The sequence below is a fragment of the Lactuca virosa genome, chromosome 8 (genome assembly GCF_052849685.1).
Source record: "Lactuca virosa cultivar CGN04683 chromosome 8, Lactuca_virosa_CGN04683_v6, whole genome shotgun sequence".
In the NCBI taxonomy this organism is placed as follows: domain Eukaryota; kingdom Viridiplantae; phylum Streptophyta; class Magnoliopsida; order Asterales; family Asteraceae; genus Lactuca; species Lactuca virosa.
In genome coordinates, this window is record NC_136433.1 from 192281030 (window position 1) to 192298947 (window position 17918).

A 17918-nucleotide genomic window follows, 5' to 3' on the forward strand; every position below is an offset into this window, starting at 1 on the left:
AGATTCATTGATGAATATAGAATCAAATTTGACTTATCATTGTTTTTAATCTTAAATGGGTAAAGCATAATCTTGAGAAATAGAGCGGAGAGGTTTCATCATGAAAATATTGCTTCGAATAGAGTTGCAATGACTATTGAGTCCTATAAGGAAGTTAATAGGTCTCTGATTTAGTTTAATTTCTCGGAATTTGTGTACAGGTCAAGAATTGTATGAAGGAATTGATGATAATGAATTCAATTCGTTCCAACTTTTCTTGAGATTGGTAAAATATGATGCAAGATCAGTAATAGCTTGTGATAGATATGATATTTCCTTTTGAAGCTGATATAATTTCGCTCTATTGGATTGAACAAAGCGACCATCCAAATCACTCCAGATTTTGAATGTAGAAGAATAATATAAAACTGATTCAACTATATCATTGGTTAATACGTTGAGAATCCAATACATAACCATGTCGTTGCGTCTTTTCCATAACTCCGGATTTTGATCATCATTTGTTGGTTTCTTAATTTTTCCATTCAAGAAGCCAATTTTGTTCTTTTCGGATAATGAGGTCGGCATAGCTTTGCTCCATGATCAAAAATTAGATCCATTCAATTGTTTGGAGACTAGAATCATTCCAGGATGCTCTTATGGATGAAGATATATAGGATTAGAAAATTTTATTTAATTTTGAACTTGATTTTGATGGATATTTTTGGGTAGCACAAATATGGTGAACGATTGGGGGTGAACATGAATTAGAGATAAAAGACTCAAATTGATTGAGGAAATCAAAAGATCAAAAAATTAGTGAAGCAAAGTAGCTATGATATCATCTTGATTATGTATGTATGTATGTATGTATGTATGTATGTATGTATGTATGTATATATATATATATATATATATATATATATATATGTTAACGCATCCCTCATGGAGAACATCAAAAAAGGAGAAGTCAAACTAATGTCGGGCTTGGCCTGGTCAGAACCTAGTCTAAAGCCAAGTCCAGGCCTTCGCCAATGCGAAGATCATTGGTATGGCGGTTAATTAAGGTGTAGGGTCGCGCATTAACCTCTTCTACCGGAAGTTACATCCCGGAAAACGTGGGACCAATTAGAGAGTCCCACTTGCACATTAGACGATAGCCACGATCTTCAAAACAATTAAAAGATCCCCCTCTTGTGAATGAGGGAATGAGGAAAAAGACGCGACGGAGGACCCTCCAATATGGGTCCGCCATGTCGCACCTCACGAGGGAATGCTCAACAGAATCGGTTGAGGGAAACGCTTCTCGAACAAGTACAAAAGGATCCTTCTTCCTCACGAAGAAAGGGACGAAATTCACTTTTTCCTGTGATCTTCTATAATCTCTCTCAGATCTCATACTAACTTGATCGTCGGAGATTCGTCCCGGGAACTCCTACCGGACGTCAGCTAACGGTCATCTCTCTCTTTTGTACTGTTATATCAGGAGAAGATACCTACACGGATCTCATCTACAGTCCCAACTCACTCCTCTCCAAAATATCATAATGTTTGGCGCCATCCGGGCGTATCTCTAGAACGATACATCCACGAAGCAAACCCAGAAAGCAACGATGGCAGGTGACATCCCAGTGACATCAGGAACGGTGGAGAGAAGCCCGTTATGTCCAATGCGGTCACCCGATGGCGAGAAAACTTCCGTTCAGGAAGAACACGCTTCAAACCGCACACTGGTCTCACAGACACCACCTAGTTCTGCGGCCGAAACGGCGGCAACTTACATAGCCAGTCTATAGCGCCCAACAACCAGCACAAATCCACAAGTAGAAAACGTAACCACAACTCAGCAGATCATCGCAATGCAACAAACAGAGATCCCTGCCTCGCAACAACAATCCTTCCTGCACACTTTCGGCACCGGAACCTGGATCCCTCACACCATTTAGCCGCAGCCACAATATCCCCCGATAGTCCACCCACACGCCACCATGGAAGGGTTGTCTCATGTGCCGCTATTCACACAACTGTCGATCTTCAACCAGCTTGTACAACAGACGCCAGGTTCAATCCCTGCACTGTCTCAGCCGCAAATAACAAGTGTGCAAACCTCGACCAGTCAGGGATCCGACTCTTATGGATCTGGTGTTCAGTTCTCAATAGCACATGAATTCAACCTCCTCATGGTATCCTCTCAACCGTTCAGCTCGTACACACAATAGTACACCGAAGCAAGCCAATACATGCCCCCTCATTAGGGCAATACACAATCCATCACTTTGGATTGCCGCTAAACCTACAGCAGTATCAACCATACATGTCGCAAGCAGCCATGCATAACCAGATGTACGCGAGCCCCTATCAGATGCAACAACACATGGCTTATGGTCGTATGTCGTATCCATACATAGATAACCCCCTGCGAAGCGCGAGCTCTAATTTCAGCCATAAACTGCTACAGTACGAGATCGCGCACACTGCGATGATACCGAATATGCCAAAGTACGACGACACTATAGACCTAGATGACCACATCGACAACTACGAATGGACGATGACATCTCTTAAAATGGATCGTCGCTTCACCTGCACATATTTCCTCTGCACCTTAACAAGAAACGCAGACAAGTGGTTCAAGTCTCTAAGGCCAAGCAGTATCTCGAGTTTGAGTAGCTGAAATACCTTTTCCTCAACAATTTCATGCAATTGAGGAAAGGAAAAGGAGACGCCAACTCTGTGATGTCGTGCAAGCAAAAAGAAGGAGAATCGATCCGTGACTATTACGATCGACTCAAGCTAGCTACCTTGAATGTCCCAGGACATGAAGAGTTTATGGTGACAGGCACTTTCGCCCAAGGTCTACTTTGTGGACCCCTATCGAGGAAGATGATTGGATTAGTTCCTAGATCCAGAGACAAACTCAAGTTCTATGTGGAAAAATATCTGCGATAAATCGAAGGGGAAGAGTGAAAGGAAGCCAATCTCAAAGCTGTAGCCAATGCATATCTCCAACAGGAGGAAACGACACCCCGGCCGCGCTCAGCCCAGTAAGAGAGGCAAGATGGCAACCAACAGAGACACAACCGCTATTCCAGGCACATGTCACGGCAGTATAGACCATTCAATAGGGATGATAGCAGGAGTAGTCACAATGATTTCCACGTAATCAATAAGACTCCAGCAAAGGAGAACAAAGACAAGACCAAGTTCTGCGAGTATCATCGAAGCAAAATGCATGACACCAACGAGTGCACAGTATTGAAGCGAGACATTAATGAGAAACAACTAGTGGGAAATATAGTCGACATAGCAAAAGACCTCAGGGCAAAATTCGATGGGGATAAGCAACAGCCCAAAAATCAAAAGAATGGGGGCAAGGATCACGAAAGAAGGGTCGAGATACTTACCATCACAGGGCCCCGCTCATGTAGCATTCTCCGGAGCCAACACGAAGGTATACCATCAAAACATCCTCAAAATAGCGTTTTCAATGAACGACCACAGGCCAGAGCACTGGGATCCAAATGACCCTTTGCACATCACTGGTTTCATTAGCCAAAATCGTGTTGAACAAGTGTACATTGATACCGGAAGCAGGGTTAATGTGATTTCTGAACATTGCCTTTGGAAATTACCAATTGAATGGAAGAAACACCTCCAGCTACTGCGCCAGGTCCTGCTAGTCGGGTTCACCGGTCATGCCATCTGGCCAACAGGAATAGTCACGCTCCCATTTACATTGATCAGTCATGATGGAACCAAACAGATAACAAGGGCGCTCGAATTGTCGGTTGTCGATCGCCCGACTGACCACAATATTCTATTAGGTCGACCGATGTTGTTCCAGCTACAAGCGGTTCCGTCTACTCTTCATGGTGTCCTCAAATTCAGCACGAGTGACGAATCAACAATGATAGTGGCAACCAAGCCGGGTAATGAATGCGACGCCGAACAAGAAAGGAAACATGAAACCCGATTGTGTCGATGTAAGTGTTGTCGGATGATGGAGGATCCATAGCGAAAGTCCGCGACAACACAAGTGCTAATCCACAAGTCCGGGAAAAGACAACGAGATATTTTCAGTCCGCTCGCAACATCTCCCCCACAGAAAGGAGTGAGCGCTGACATGAGGATGGCTCAGCCAGAGTATGAAGCAATAATCGCGAAGCAAAGAAATGTCTACTCACGGACACAGGTACCATCCTAGCGTTCGATCAACGACAGAACCATGCCCATCCAAAAAGCAATTTGGGACTCGAAGCAGACCTTGGCCAATGTCAAGCAGGAGCCAAAATCTAGTAGGATGAATGAGACACGCACCAGGTGCAGCAAAAATAGAGGCATACCGCCACTTATTTTAACATGCAAGCCCTCTGGTAACAGAGAATTGATAAGGGCCTCTGATGAGTCAAAAAACACCCCAAGTGATAGCGTGATACATAAGGTCGATAGGCGCACAACAAAGTGCGGGTGGTGCCCTCACCAGACCCAAGGGAGGCGTTTCCAAAAGTCTCAGCACACACTGGGTCAAGAAGAAGGGAAATGACGAACGCCTCCATAGCAGGAAAGGTGAAATTCATCTCTCTCACACCAGGCACCGATGGTGGAATCAATAAGAAATGCCAACCTGTCAAGAAACACTGGCACCGAATGCACAGCCGCGATGAGGTAGTCATAGCCAAATACTCAATGAAAAATAAAGCGGATGTCGAGAAAAGGAGTATGGTCAAACTCCACACAGGATAACTATACTACAGATGCTGACGCAAAAACCGGGCATGCGCCCCAATAATTAGACATTCATAGTCTATTGTCTCATGTTTTACTTCTTTTGTTTTTCTTAAGAGTTAATATAATTTGCATTTCGAAAGAGCTTTCCAAAATTTTGTTTAACAAATTGCAAAAACGCAAAGTAAAGAGGTTGTGCATATTTTCCAAGTAGCAACAATGGTTGATCACCTACGCTGCTTGAGCAAAATCTATCCAAGAATGCAACCGTAGGTCTTAAAAGAGTCATAATATTTACCTACAATGTGCCAATAGGATCTCAGAGCTGAGAATATACAAATCCCAACTAATGGCACAGAAAAATGGGCTCTAAAAGATTCATAACCTTTCCCATGATAATACAACAGTAAAAGGTCTTGAGGTGACGACATCGGCCTATGTATTGGCAGCTAGACCATATAGTATAGTCCACATCATTGACTAACATTTCATGGCTTAACATATTAAGCCTAATTAAACATACGAGCCAACAGAACATAGCTCATTAAGCAACAGCTACACGATGTTTGAAGCACACGTTAGCCGATTAATGCAAACCCTAGAACTAGGGCATGTGCAGAAAAGAATTACAGTAGAAACGTCGAACAGCCCGTCCTCAAAGATACCACAGGATAATTCAAAATATGTGTATACATATAATTTAAATAAAGGGGAAGAGAACACTTCCATGCCAAGTACAAAGCCAAACGCAAAGTTCATAGTTAACAACAACTAGTGTTTTTCACTATACATATAAAGGCAACTACATTACAGAATGGTTAAAAGGGACAAACACAAATCAAACCTCGGAGTCTGAGGAAGAGCCTCCCGGACTTGGCCTGCGACAAAACTGGCGAAACCCTTCATAATCTAGCTCCCCCAAGCGAAAGAGGCCAACGATATCTGTCTCAACAAGGGACGATAGAGTAGCATCCACCTCTTCAGCCCTTCTCGTGACACATCCATGATCTGGGACTTCAGGCTTACCGGCAACTGTCGAACAACCACCTAGTTGTTTCCTCTTTTCGAACCCAAGGGCGTTACATGCCTCATGAACACCCTACATCCCGCTGGAAAATTCTATGCTCTCGATAACTTTATCAATTACGCGAACCACCCCCTTCTCTAGCATCCATTGCAGGCCACCTCGGGCGACAAGACCATCAAAACGAGCACGGGCCAGTTGACGTTGGCACCTGGCCAACTCACTCGCTAGCACACATTTATCCCGAGTAAGAGAACTCACTTGGCTTTCAAGTCGCTCTGATCGGTCCTCCAAAGTGGCCACATGATCTTCCAAAGCAGCCTTCTCGCAGGCCACAATACAATTCTGCTCAGAAAGGGCTCGACGCTCAGAATCTGAATCATGGAGTTCCTCCCTTATGCTTGCCACGACACCCTGCAAAGTTTTCAACTATTTTTAATTCACGACAGCGCGGCATACCTGGTCGGTGGCAGCAACCATAAGGGCAGAAGTCTAAGCCGTAGCATAACAAAGCTCACCAACCATACGAGAGCTTGATTGGCTCGCAAGCGAATTCATTGTGGCCGGGGGGTGAGCACAGCGGCTCCACTCCTAGGCGGCAATGTCTTCCGATAGTAAGTAATCCCTACCAATCTCCCAGCCCGGGGCATAGGCCTCGAAAGATAAGAGGTGATATGAAGATCCTGTTTCGCCAACCGAGGAAGGCTTCCCCGGCTGGAAAAGACCTCCAGGCGAGCCAAGTGCACCCTCAAGCACGAAGACAGAATCAGGATCAACTGAGAGTGAACCAGTAATGATGAAGGCGGTGTCATTGAAGAACTAGGAACCACCACACCCTCCTTCTGCTCAGGCACAGAAAACTCACTACCAAGAATACCCCCGATACCACCAAGAAGCCTGGCCACGGACACAGTCCTACGCACCTTACGAGGACGGAGACCCGCATCATCAGACGCAGTCTCCTCATTCGACGATGGAACCACACGTAAACTTCTCCTCTTTCGAATACGGGCATTACCTTTTTCTGCTTGTACTCCCGCAGGCAAACCAGAAGGAGCAGGAATCGGTGAGCGAACTGGGGAAACGATCCCAACGGCTGGTCGGGAAGGCGAAGCAGGTCCACTAGAACCAGCATTTACCCCTTCCACCAAGAGTAATCCAACAAACTCTCACATGCGTCTTTCAGACACGGGAGGAGGAAGAGCCTCTACAAGATCGATCTACCGGTGATAAAGCTTACCTCGGTAATGACCGCGCAGGGCCATCTCCAAAGAAATCTCGGCTTCAGCACCTGCGCAAATAAATGTCAAATATAATAACTCATAAGCCAACAAGATACCATGTTCCTACCCCCATTTCCTTTTTCAAAAAAAAAGAGGGGGAGGAGAAGGAGATGAGTGGATACCGCATCTCACGACGTATAATTGCACCATCTTCCCATGAGCTCTCCAGGCGGCACTCATATCAGCCGCAGCAAGAACGGAATTTTCCTAGTTCTCCCCAAAAACAGTGTTGTTTCCTAAACGTTTGTCGAGAGTCAGGTTACTCCCGAACAGTTTGGGAAGGCGGTCAGAAAAGTCTCGTGTTTTGCGAAACCCACGCCCCACAAGGTTCCGGTTAACCCAGAGCCATTGTCTCTGCCAATTTTTCTTCGGAGCATCTTGTTCAGAGATTAACTGATGAATGCCCCGCCTTTTTGCCAAAGTACGAACACCAGAATTCGTAGTTGAAAAAAAAAGTAACTGAAGACCCAGAAGGTGGGTATACAACCCAAAGATCGACAAATCATTTCAAACCCTATGATCTTATTAACAGCGCTCAGGGTCAACTTGTCGACGGAAAAACCATAGTGATCCATAATCATGTTGAAGAAATCAGATGTCGGCAGGCACAACCCCGCTTCGAATAAAGGGATCGGAACTCCCACCTTCTCTTGAGGGCAATCATAGATCGAAACCCCCTTTGTCGGAATCATTGCCCCATACTCTGGTAAGAAGCCGAAGCGATCCTGTAGAAGTCGAAATTCCTCTGATGTAGGGACTCTACCATAACGGTCCATTGTCGAAAAAAGATGAGCAATCGAAAAGGGAAATTAATGGAATGCCCGGATTGATACAACAAAATCAAAGTGGGGATGTGAGGATGGAAAGCCTAGGGAAAAGGGGGGATTTTAAAGGCGAAACTGGCATCACGAACCGTCTCACGGTGGAACTGACACACATTGACGGCGCTGTCTAAATCCTGTCAAATTCCAGAGATAATCCCAGACATACACGTGTTGAAATTGTTGGATTAGTGTCTAAGTCCATAACTATAATTGGTATATACTTGACCCGACCCGGCATGGTCCATTTGGGATGCATGGCATCATGTATTTGGATAGACTAAAATGAGAGAAATAACACTTAAGGTTTATTAATATATTATAAGTTCTAATATATTAATAAGATTATTTAATTAGTATTGATCAAGAATTAATCTAGAATTAATTAAGTGATCAAAAGAAGACTAATTAAATATGTGGGTTGATTGTGTAAATCATCCATACTTATATAGTGGGCTAATGCTCCATGGATTATCAAGTTGGGCTAAAACCCATAGGATGCTTCATGGATGCTCCATGGTGTATTTGAACCCATGGATCCAAGGAAATGGAAAGCCATGACAATTAGGGTTTACCCTAATTGTGACTAACCATATAATGATCTTATTATTGAAGAAATCGGCTACTAGAGACAACAAGTGAGGGCAAAACCGATTTTAGAAGTGTTCTACTTTCTCTCAAGTTATTCCAAGTGTTCATGATGTTGTGTGAACCATTTGAGGTGTCACACTTGGGGCACTAGGCTCTTGAGCTCCATGGAATCAAGTACCAAACAAGAGGTATGTAATTCTACTAGAATACTTATATTATGTGTACTTTATATTATGCTAGTTAGAACAATACCTTGGAAAATTGATATTTTCATGTATAATAGAGAAAACATAGATCCAAGGTATTTAGGGTTGCATGTACACCATAGGAGTGTTAGAATGCTCAAAACCCAACAGTGGTATCAGAGTCTAGGCTTGTTTTCACTTATACTTGATGCAAACTGCTTAAAATCGAAGTTTTTTGCTGCTAGGACAGTGGACTCGCCGAGTTCACTGATGGATTCGACGAGTCCAAGGCAAAATGCATCCAACTCGCCGAGTTGGTTCATGCACTCGACGAGTTGGACCCCCAAACAGCATATCTTCGAGTTTTGGTGCTGGAATTGGTCTAGAATCATTACCTTTGACTGTTTTGGACTTATAAAACCTATTTTTTAAGTGGTAATGATTATGCTAAACCAATTTCAATGCTATAATCAAAGTTTCAAGTTTTATATGTGTTTACGTAATTCTTGAAAAATGTTGATTATCAATGTTCATGTTTATGAGTTTTGGTAGATCATAGGAATTATGTGCAAATTGTTTGTTAGTATAATTCTTGATCTCAATGAAATTGTAAGGAGTCCATAACTTGTCCTCAAATTATGGATTACCAAGAGTTTTATGTTTCCTTGATTTATGAGTTAGTTTAGATTAATGAAAAAAAAATTGTTTTAGTTGTTTTCAATCCAAATTAATCTAGAGACGTTCATAAAAGGTGTTTTTGTAACTTGTCTTCAAGTCACATAAAAGTGTCATATGTTACTTAAAAATGAAGAGTCTTTTTCATTTAATTATTTTATGACTCCATAACTTGTCTTCAAGTTATGGATGTTTAAGAGTCACTTCTTTAAAAGTGTTATTAAAGAATAAGAGGTTACATAAAAATGAAGAGTCTTCATTTTAATGAACCATTAAACTCATAAGTTATGAAATGAAAGGTTTTGAATAGTTTCAAAACTTGCCCTCAAGTTTTGGAATTTGTAAAGTCTCACACACATTAATGCTTTAATTCCAAACTCTACAATTTTAAAAGTTAAAATTCAAACTTTATGGACTTCATTAAATTAATTAAAGTGTTTAATTAAAAGAGTTAATAATTCCATAAAGATATGGTTTAAGTTTAATTAAATTAAGAGTATAGTTTAATTAATAGATTAAACCACCAAGTATTTTAAATGTTTAAAATACACCCTTATACTATTATTATAATTTTAATTATATAGATATGTATAAGATAAAGTCAATCTTACCGTTAGTAGGTCTCATTCACGAAGCCGGTCTATAAGGGGGGTATAAGGTTACTGCCTATAAAATGGCAGTTTAATGGGTGTCCACTCTCACCCACCGCTTCCTTAACTGGTGGAGGGTCGTCAGCCGAACGGGTAGGAAAGGACTATAATTCTCCCTTCATTAAAAGTATAATGATAAATACTAAGTAACTAAACACTTATTAATTCCCAATCTTAGTTACTTAGGAAAATGTGAAAAGGTGCTAACCCATGAAATTACACTTTGTACCTTACCAAGTCGTTAGTGGAGCGTGTGTGGTTAACCGCCACACTAATAAGGACTAGTAAGAGTGGCAAAGGGTAACTTGACTTTATTATAGATCGGTGGAGCGTGTGTGGTTAACCGGCACATCGATTAGGTGATAAAGTTAAGGGTACCAAGTCAATTTGCATGGTTATTCACACCTTGTTTGTGATCCTCGGCATCCCAGTCACAAACTTGAGAGGGAAAAATCGAGATTCAAACATGCCATTGAAAGTTCAATGTATCTCAAAAGATCTAGGAGTTTCAAATCCAATTAAAACTTAATTATATTTCGTTTTTCATGGTGGAAATTGGTAAATCGTCATTTACCTACCTTCAACTATTTTATAATTTGGATTACGGCATCCCTCTTCCAATTATAAATAGGTTGTTGGATCGTAGCCTTAATATTTCATATTGGGTGTTATATTAAGGACTTTAAATCAACTAACTTGAATTTATCCCTTATAGATGTCTCCTTCAGACAACTATGGTCTTCCCAAATCTTTAGGAACAAGCTATCCTAATGAAGATGATATCCCAAATGGCAATCAAGGTGAAAGATCAATCCCTTTGTTGTGCATTAGTGGGACTGGAAATCATACTTCACTTCCTCCACCTCCTTCAATAATTCTCCCAATCCCACAAGTTTCAAGACTTGAATAGTTCTAAGTCACTCAATCCCTATTGGCAATTAAAGTCTATATGTACTTACATCTTAGAGGTTGAGCCACATATTGACAAGCCGGGAGAGTCGGTTGTCCAAGTCTCAAGGTAGCCGGCTGTTGACTTGGTTCTTCAGTCACTCCCTGATGACAGATCATGACATGACCCTTAGTGATCTTACCTATTTGCTTGATAATACTAAATCAGCAATGGTTTGGGGCATTAATAAAGCAAATTAGATTGGAAGATCTACTTCCCAAACCTATTTGGACATTGACAATGGCGACATTGGAAGTCCAGAAAACTTTCTCTTCCCAATTGAAAGGGATCGGCCATGGTCAAGTCGTTTGACCTAATGGTAAGGAGAAAGTCTAAGTCTGTGATAGTCCCGTATACCATTCCCAAAGAGTCCATATGTGCCTATTGCCAAAGGAAAGGGGCATTCGTTGCGAAGCTGCTGAATTTACCTGAAACCTCATAAGGATGGTAAAGTCAAAAGTTTGACTTTACTTCAGGTAAAGTCCGTTATCTAACTCTATTAAGTCTCTTTTGGAGATTCTTAGTACATGATGTAATGTAATTACATTTTGATGTTTTTGAAGAATCAAAGGAAGCTTAAAGAAAAGGTGTGTTAATTCTGATCGCATGGTTCGATGACCAGAATTTTGAGCCACTGCATAAGAGTTATGAGATATTGCTTAGGAATAGATAACAACAAAGTTTTCATGTAAATTTGCATTTTAAGGATAATTTTTTTCCGCAAGTTTTAAAATAAAAGAAAAGTTTTGATTTTATTTATTTTAAGTGTCCTTACAAAGGCATTTGTGAAAAATTGTTGTTTATATGTTTCCATTGATAAGCAATATTGGAAAATGAATTTGATTCTTTCGTTTGTGGTAGTGTCATAATTTATCAAATAAGGAAAGATTCTCATCACCCAAGTTTCAGTTGGATAGAAACTTGGAATCATGCAAGTTGTATTGTGTGATGAATGAGATTTTTCATCTTTGGTAAATTAAGACTAATTCCTTGTTCACATTCGCATGTGAGTCAAGCGAAGGACTAAAGGATCGGGTACATTAGGTTGTGCACTAGTCAGGTCCACCACAAAGGTTGATAAGATTATTCGTTATGATTTACTAAAGTTTAGTAAATATGATTATGCTTACAAGTTTAAGTGTAATTCTGAAACATTGGAAAAGTTTCAATATATGGCAGAATGAATAAGAAGAATCAAATAAGGCAGAAAGATAAAAGTTTCTCCAATCTGAAGAGATGGGAGAGTACTTGTGTATCTTGCTTTATGATTATCTTAGTGATTATGGAACCATATCACAATTCATCCTCTAAGAACACCTTAGTGCATTTGTTGGCTAAGGAGAGGAATCGTGAATTGTGGAAATGGTTAAATCAAGAGATAAATCATACTTCATTCCAAAATAAAATCTTAGAGTCATACTCCAAGATTGAGCCTTGAGTGACATAATCTTAAGACAGGTTTAAAACACTTGTCAAATGTAGAGTAAAATGTTTTCTTACTCTTGTACATTTGAAATTGGTAAGTTGTAATGTTTTGGATAAAACAAAGACCAACTAAGGCCAATTGTGTGAAGTGTGTGTAAATGAATCCGCACTATCTCTTGAATATTGGGCAAGCGAGTCTTATATGTCAAGAGGACAGTGGGAGTTTAAAAGATCCTGAAATAGTTTCAAGAACTAATCAAGAGTTTTGTTAATCACTAGCCCACGACTTGAGGTTTGTAACCTATCGTGTTGACATATTCTTATTTCTGTGTCTATTCCAGTTAAAAGTTGACTATGCTTATGAGTTCTATGAGTTCTCAATTGTTTTTATAACAACCTGGAAGCAATGGTAGGCCCTTGTGCTGCCAGGTGGCAAGAAATTAAGATTGAACAATTTCAGTCCATATGTGTTTGGATTTGCCACTAACCTTGTCTTGTGATTATGGTTATGACAAATTCACATGGATAGGAACACTTACACCATAAAAATCTAAGTGTCATAAGGTTTCTCTTCGATTCATGAAAATGATGGTGAGGAAACGCTTTCACTAAATGGATTTTAAATAGATAGCAGTTGTGATATTTGCATTCTCATGTCGTTAGTGGAGCGCGTGTGGTTAACCGGCACACTAACTAGTGAGAATGGAAAAAGGTCTAGACAAACATGTGAGCTATCTAAGGAAAGGTGTTTGATTTTGATAAATCTTATCAAAGCATCTCGTATCAGAAATCTGAACTTTGGTAAGAAAGTCAATAAAGTATTGTTTTTCTAGAAGTCCAGCTGTAATCTGAGTACATGTCAAAGCTAGTGGGAGCATAAGTGTTATGCTAGTAAGATAATAATCATTATGCTAGTGGGAGCATGATTATTATGTTAAGTGTTGCAAGTTAGCAATATTAATTATAGAAAACATTAGTTTCAATTCGCCTTGAAAAAGTTGTTTTTGCTATAATTAAGGGAGAGGATTTTATACTTCATTCCAATTCTACAAGCTTAGATTGAGATTTTAATCTACTTTAGTCAAGGATATATAAGAATGTTATGTTGGAATGGTACAACATAAGGAAATTCTATATATCTTGCGTTCTCAAAATCCGATTATGATTACGGCATACCTCTTCATAGTTTGAATTGTGAGAATATGGCAAATAAAAAATTTATAGCATGAATCGTGTCCTATATGCTTCGGGTATAGGTTCGATTACATGTGCTATCATCCATTTTAAATTTTCCCAAATGCCTAAGGCATTAAAATGGAAAAGGAATAGAACTGGAAATGACTAAAATGATTAAGCAAATTGTCGAGGACAATCTGAGGTTTACCAAAGATTGGTTTCTCATGGACAATTAGAAGTATAGAGTGAGGACCATATTGACATATTTTGAAAAAAGAGGCAACTCTTGTTCAGAAGTGATGGTCAAAATGTTAATATGGAATTGTTTCCATAGGTGGAAGTTATTCTTTGAATCTGTGTAAGATTAGAGAACTTAATGCAAGAAGGATGTTCAAAGGAATGTACTTTGAATTTGAGACTTCGTTTCCATGGAATTGATCTCCATTGGAATTCTTTGTAATGTCGGTTGCCAAGTCTTTGTGACTTGTGTGCATGTTCATTACAAGAGGATCATTGCATATAAGTTTAGAATCTAACAAGATTACGGTAAATGACAAGAATTTGGTGTTCTTATATTTATTGTAAAGGATTTGGGATTGTGAAATGAGCATCATTGAAATATTGTCAATTGATCTATTTCACAAAAGAAAAGAGCATAAGTAAACATACTATGCATGCTTGGTGCATGGCATGACTATTGTTTCAATTCAAGTATTAAGTTGATTAATCGAAACATGAACAATGAGTAATCAATATGGTGCTTAGATAAAAGGTGTTTTTATTTACACACAAAGTGTTGGGGCCATACAAGATTAGTATTATTTCTGTGTTTCACTTTGCATGTTTTGACTTCCAGAATAACTAGGTCATTCTTCCCGAATGACTAAGTTATTTAAACCATCCACAGTCGTCATATGTTGGAAGTAGATATGAATCAAGACTGTCATGAATTTGGCTTGTATGACTTGTCTAATGTGCATTAGACATAGCAGTGGTTGCTACAACATTCATGAGTGCTCATAAGTTTTGAGTATTGGATTCAACCCACGCTCATTTGAATCACTTCATGGATTTTATCACGAGTGAATCATGAGACGATAATATCTTATATTCTTCAAACCTAGAGATATGAGTTGTTGACTATGAGTTGATTATACATTGATTGCACGAAAACGCATTGGTAACTCGATGTTATAAAACGTGCCTTTGTGTATGATTCAACAAGTAGTCAGTACAAGCATATAAGTCGAAGTTTATCCATTCCTTTTACCTCAAAGGGATAAAAGTGATATATGTGGGCCCCCTCGATGATTTAGTGATGACAAAATGTAAGTGCTCGGCCGGGCCTGGACTGATTTGATTTGTTCAATTAGTCAGTCGTCATAAATTGGAAATCGGGAAACAACAAATGGACAGAGAGAATGATTATAATCCATGTCTCAGTCCATATGATATCTAGATTGGAGGAATATATGATCTCTTTTCTAATGGACGCGTCATTGATTTGTTCAGAGTTCGGCAGCAGCTTTTAAGAGCTACGATTGCTGGTCAGGTTGTGAAGGCATACTTGTAATAATAGTTATTAGACTTATCCAAGTGGGAGACTGTTGGATTAGTGTCTAAGTCCATAACTATAATTGGTATATACTTGACCTGACCCGGCATGGTCCATTTGGGATGCATGGCATCATGCATTTGGATAGACTAAAATGAGAGAAATAACACTTAAGGTTTATTAATATATTATAAGTTCTAATATATTAATAAGATTATTTAATTAGTATTGATCAAGAATTAATCTAGAATTAATTAAGTGATCAAAAGAAGACTAATTAAATATATGGGTTGATTGTGTAAATCATCTATACTTATATAGTGGGCTAATGCTCCATGGATTATCAAGTTGGGCTAAAACCCATAGGATGCTCCATGGATGCTCCATGGTGTATTTGAACCCATGGATCCAAGGAAATGGAAAGCCATGACAATTAGGGTTTACCCTAATTATGACTAACTATATAATGATCTTATTATTGAAGAAATCGGCTACTAGAGAACACAAGTGAGGGCAAAACCGATTTTAGAAGTGCTCTACTTTCTCTCAATTTATTCCAAGTGTTCATGATGTTGTGTGAACCATTTCAGGTGTCACACTTGGGGCACTAGGCTCTTGAGCTCCATGGAATCAAGCACCAAACAAGAGGTATGTAATTCTATTAGAATACTTATATTATGTGTACTTTATATTATGCTAGTTAGAACAATACCTTGGAAAATTGATATTTGCATGTATAATAGAGAAAACATAAATCCAAGATATTTAGGGTTGCATGTACACCATAGGAGTGTTAGAATGCTCAAAACCCAACAGAAATATAGGCTCGAACGGTGACGCTGTCAAACCGACGCATACACCTACAAGCCTAAGGGACTTGTTAACGTATCCCTCAGGGAGAAAATCAAAAGAGGAGAAGTCAAACTAACACCGGGCTTGGCCTGGTCAGAACCTAGTTTAAAGCCAAGTCCAGACCTTCGCCAACGCGAAGATCACTGGTATGGCGGTTAAGGTGTACAGTCGCGCCTTAACCTCTTCTCCAGGAAGTTACATCCCGGAAAATGTGGGACCAATCAGAGAGTCCCACTTGCCCATTAAACGATAGCCACGATCTTCATAATAATTAAAAGATCCCCTCTATCCAATGAGGGAATGAGGCAAAAGATGTGACGGAGGACCCTCCAATACGGGTCCACCATGTCGCACCTTACGAGGGAATGCTCAACAGAATCAGTTGAGGGACACGCTTCTCAAACAGGTATAAAAGGATCCTTCTTCCTCACGAAGAAGGGGACGGAATTCTCTTTTTCCTGTGATCTTCTACAATCTCTCTCAGATCTCATACTAGCTTGATCGTCGGAGCTTCGTCCCGGGAACTCCTCCCGGACGTCGGCTAACGGTCATCTCTCTCTCTTTTTGTAGAGGTCTATTTTATTGTGAGGTGTCGAATATTTTAGATAGCTTCATTAGTTTGTATGTTTATTACAAGGGCATCTTAGTGTATGCAGTTCAGTGTAATAGCCCCTTGTATTTTTTGTTCGCTTTCATCTTTCCTATAAATAGGGAAGTGTAGTAGAGTAGAGTAGAACTTTTGCTTTTGCTCATTCATGTAATCAAGTCTATTCTCTATGTACTCATTGAAAGCTAATTTGAGCCAAACATATTATATTTACTTCTTGTGTTCATCAATCATACTTTACTCTGATCTAGATATTCAATCTCGATTTCATTGCAACTACATTTGGTATCAGATCATGATTCATACAGATTTGATATGTTTTTCTGAATTTTCGCAAAAGTTTTGAGTCTCGTTTTAGATTTCAATTTTCCGCTCTTTTGCATCAGAAATTCATTCCAGATCTACTGTTGTGATTCGATTCTGCATTCTAGTTGCTAATTCGAGTGTTCGATTGGTGATTATAAAAAGTTTTATCTGTTTAACTTTGTTCAAATTCAAGGTTTTCTCAAATTCTATCCGTATGTTAATGGCGAACTTCAACATGAACACGATGACATCCTTTCCTCATCTCCTTGGTTCATCGACTAAAATTACGATGCTGATACCCGAGTATTATGATCAGAGGGCTGATCACATGGAAAACTACCTGAATGGACTGGATGAAGAGCTTTGGGATTGTATTACTGGAAATGTTCTTCCTCCAATGAATGTTCAAAATATTGGTTCATCTGCTTCAACTCAAAGTGTCTCTGATCAAACTACAAGACTGAAAAAGAATGAGAATAGGTGTATAAGAGAGCTTCTTGTTGCTCTTCCTCCAGTTGTTTATAACTACGTTCGTAGTTGTAAATCTGCAAGAGAGATCTGGAATACTCTTAAGGAGAAGTTTCAAGGGAGTGAAAAGAAAAAGATCAAATCTGTGAAGCAATGTCTGGTGGAATTGAAAGAGTTCAAACAAAAGGAAGGTGAGTCTATTGAACTCTATTACGATCGTTTGAATGAACTCATTTACAAATGCAATCGTAATGGGATAACAAGAACAACCATGGAGTTTAATCTCACTTTTATTATGGGACTACGAAAATAATGGCGGAATGTGAGTCTAATGGTGAAGACTCAGCAAAGCTTTGATAATTCTACTTTAAATGATCTTTATAATCTGCTGAAAACTCATGAGCCAGAAGTTATTGAAATAGCTGAAGAATCGAAGATAAACTTGGGAGGTCCACTTGCATTTGTCTCCAAAGTAACTGAGAAAGAAGGAATCGAAAACGAGAGTTCTGATGAAGAAGGGTTGATTGCTAACTTAGATGATGAAGCCATTGCTTTTTACTCCAATAAAAAGTGAAGAAATTTTATAAAAAGCCTTTTGGTTCGAAAGTAAGGACTGGTGAAGCGAAAGTAAATTTTTCAGGAAAAGT

At 39.6% G+C, this 17918-nt stretch overlaps 1 protein-coding gene across 1 annotated transcript; it reads right to left on the minus strand.

Moving 5' to 3' along the window:
- Positions 1-201: 201 nt before the first annotated feature.
- LOC145131153 (uncharacterized) lies at positions 202-567 on the minus strand. Its single transcript, XM_079065880.1, has one exon. It carries the CDS (start codon positions 565-567, stop codon positions 202-204), a length of 366 nt encoding a protein of 121 aa, XP_078922006.1.
- Positions 568-17918: the final 17351 nt, after the last annotated feature.